At 44.0% G+C, this 2,500-nt stretch overlaps 1 protein-coding gene across 1 annotated transcript in view; it reads left to right on the top strand.

Moving 5' to 3' along the window:
* The window catches only part of LOC310776244 (uncharacterized protein), a 14,881-nt gene that overhangs the window by 2,513 nt on the left and 9,868 nt on the right, over positions 1–2,500 (top strand). The window contains exons 3-5 of the mRNA XM_083636450.1: positions 663–971; positions 2,058–2,342; positions 2,433–2,500. The exon at positions 2,433–2,500 is cut by the window's right edge and continues 89 nt beyond it. Of these exons, the coding sequence (XP_083492576.1) occupies positions 663–971; positions 2,058–2,342; positions 2,433–2,500 (662 nt within the window). The remainder of the gene's footprint in view (positions 1–662; positions 972–2,057; positions 2,343–2,432) is intronic.

The raw sequence follows: 2,500 nt of genomic DNA, 5'->3' as shown, positions 1-2,500 counted from the left end.
CCCAATTTGACAAAACATGGACGGACGATGCATCATGGCACTGTGTTAAGGCATGCATAAAAATCACACTAATTGGCCTGATGGGGACGCAGTAATTAAAAGATAAAAAAGAAACATCTAACTTGGAAAAGTCTTTTGAAACTCCGACCCCATGAATCAGATTGACATGAATCTTGCAATACAGCTATCCTACGATAATGAATGACACTGAGTAGCCAAATGGGAGAGCTATAAAGATCATTTTTTAAGAGTAGGCAGCTAAACACCAAACACAAATCTGTGTAAAACCTGACTTCTAAAAGGCATGCTGACTACTACTGATTACCAAAGACCAGCCAATAGCAGATGGCAATTTCAGTAGCATTTTCCATGTCAGGCTTATTTACACAGATTTGGGTTTGGGGTTCAGTTAAACTTTAAAGGATGTAACTGCTGCACCACCAGTCCCATTTTGATGAAACTTGGAGAGATGCTGCATCTTGTTACTGATTGGTCTGAGGAGTGCCTGGCTGCATCATTCTTGTTACTGATTGGCCCGAAGAGTCCTTGGCTGCATCATTCTTGTTACTGATTGGCCTGAGGAGTGCCTGGCTGCGTCATTCTTGTGTGGACAACATGTTTATTACTTGTTAATTCATTAATTCATGTGTATGTTTACTCAGCCCGACCTGATACTCACACCCTGGTAAATGAAGAGACTGTCAACGGCACCCACTACCAATCAGTCTCATGCTCTGCTGTGAATGGCAAACCGCTGCCTCAGATCAGTTGGTTGGTCAGTGGTCTTCGTCCCTCTGCTTACCCGTTTACTGTGGAGAGGAGCCAGACCGCTCACCCAGATGGCACTGCCACCATGAGCAGCATCCTCCGCTTCCCCACCCACCTGCAGGACGAGGACAGCGTCACCTGCGTGGTGCAACACCCCACCCTACCCGGCCCCCAACTCACCACAGTGAGCGTGGACACCTATGGTAAACTCACATTCTTCTCAGAAAAGTAAAGTTTGTCCTGTTGTGCTTTCAGCTTGTTCGAGGATCTGCGTTGCCAGGAAGTGGCATAGTCATGGCATCATGACTCAAACCAGATAAACTCACATAGCAGTAACTTTCCCCTTCAGCTTGTTCACACATGGTTCACACAAGGCATTCCCTCTCACTCTAAATGTGCAGTGTGCTTAATGCCACACTGACAGACCATGCATCAGATCGCACATTGCCAATGCATTCATTGCCATTCCAATGCATTCTCATTTGGGAATGAATTATTTCATTGGCGTCAACATGCCAAATAGCACAATGCAGCAATATACAATTCACTAATAATTAACTAATTATTAATAATACAGTGACTTAGGGTAAGTACAGGGTAACAAAATCTGAATTTATGGAATAAGGGCATAATAAAGGGGGACTTATAAAGAACTTATACCATACCTGTTTTTGTAAGTACTGGGGACCTATTTAATATACTGTAGCTATTTTTGTAACTACCGGGTAGCTATTCTATTGTTACAGGGTACGTATGACCTATGAGAAATAATCATTTAAATTTAATTGTAATTTAGGAGAATTTATACTGTAGTTATTCCATAACTATTGGGTACCTACAGGGTAACTACAGGGGCACAGGCTGTATTCTAAAGCAATGTTAAGTCCCTCCTAGTTACATGTAATTACAGGGTAACTAGTCTAGTCCCCTCCACTCCAACACCTGAGAGAGCCTATAAAGCACGTGTACAACATATATTCATTTGATGATAAACTCTGGATGAGTCCATGTATTAAAGCTTGTGGTTCTCTTAGTTTTGTTCTGATAGCAGCTGGGCCAGACATCTGCTCTCAGCTGCAATCCATGCCAACAGATGGAACAGGTGATAAGCCTAAGTCAGCAAACCCAAGCAGGAGCCCCCTCATGCCCTGTGTTTAGCTATAAAACTCAGCTCATCCGGCCCCAGCTTCCTATTGAACAAAACACCTTAAGCCACTACTTGTTATCTGACTCTTGATGAAAAAACCATTAGACCAACAACACGTCTTTCCTTTCTTCCTTTTCCACAGTTGCTCCGAATGTGACCATTAAAGCAAAGATGGTCCAAGAGGAAGGAAGAGAGATGTGGGTGGTCTCCTGCAAGGCATCTGGAGGGAGACCTGAGACCAACATCTCCTTGGTGGTGGCCACCGATGAAGAGCTGAGGGAGGATGATGAGGATGACAGTTCAGACATAGGAACAAGCTCATACCGCCTACCTGCACACGAGTATGAAGGGCACAACATCACCTGTTTATTTGACCACCCCAAATTTACACACAGGGAGTCACGCGTGATTAGACTGCCTTCCTTCTGTGAGTACTATCAGTTGTTTGACATTTGGAGAAATGATTCTCGTGAGGTGGAAGTTACAGGAAACGGGGGTGTACTTGTTATTCTTGCAGATTTGTCCAGAGTTCAGTTGTCACACTCGGGGCTCAGAAACAGCAGTGATGACATCCAGGACGGTGCA

Source organism: Poromitra crassiceps, assembly GCF_964638095.1.
Source record: "Poromitra crassiceps genome assembly, chromosome: 5".
NCBI lineage: Eukaryota > Metazoa > Chordata > Actinopteri > Beryciformes > Melamphaidae > Poromitra > Poromitra crassiceps.
Note: the sequence above shows the minus strand (reverse complement) of the source record. Positions and strands in the feature narration are given on the sequence as shown.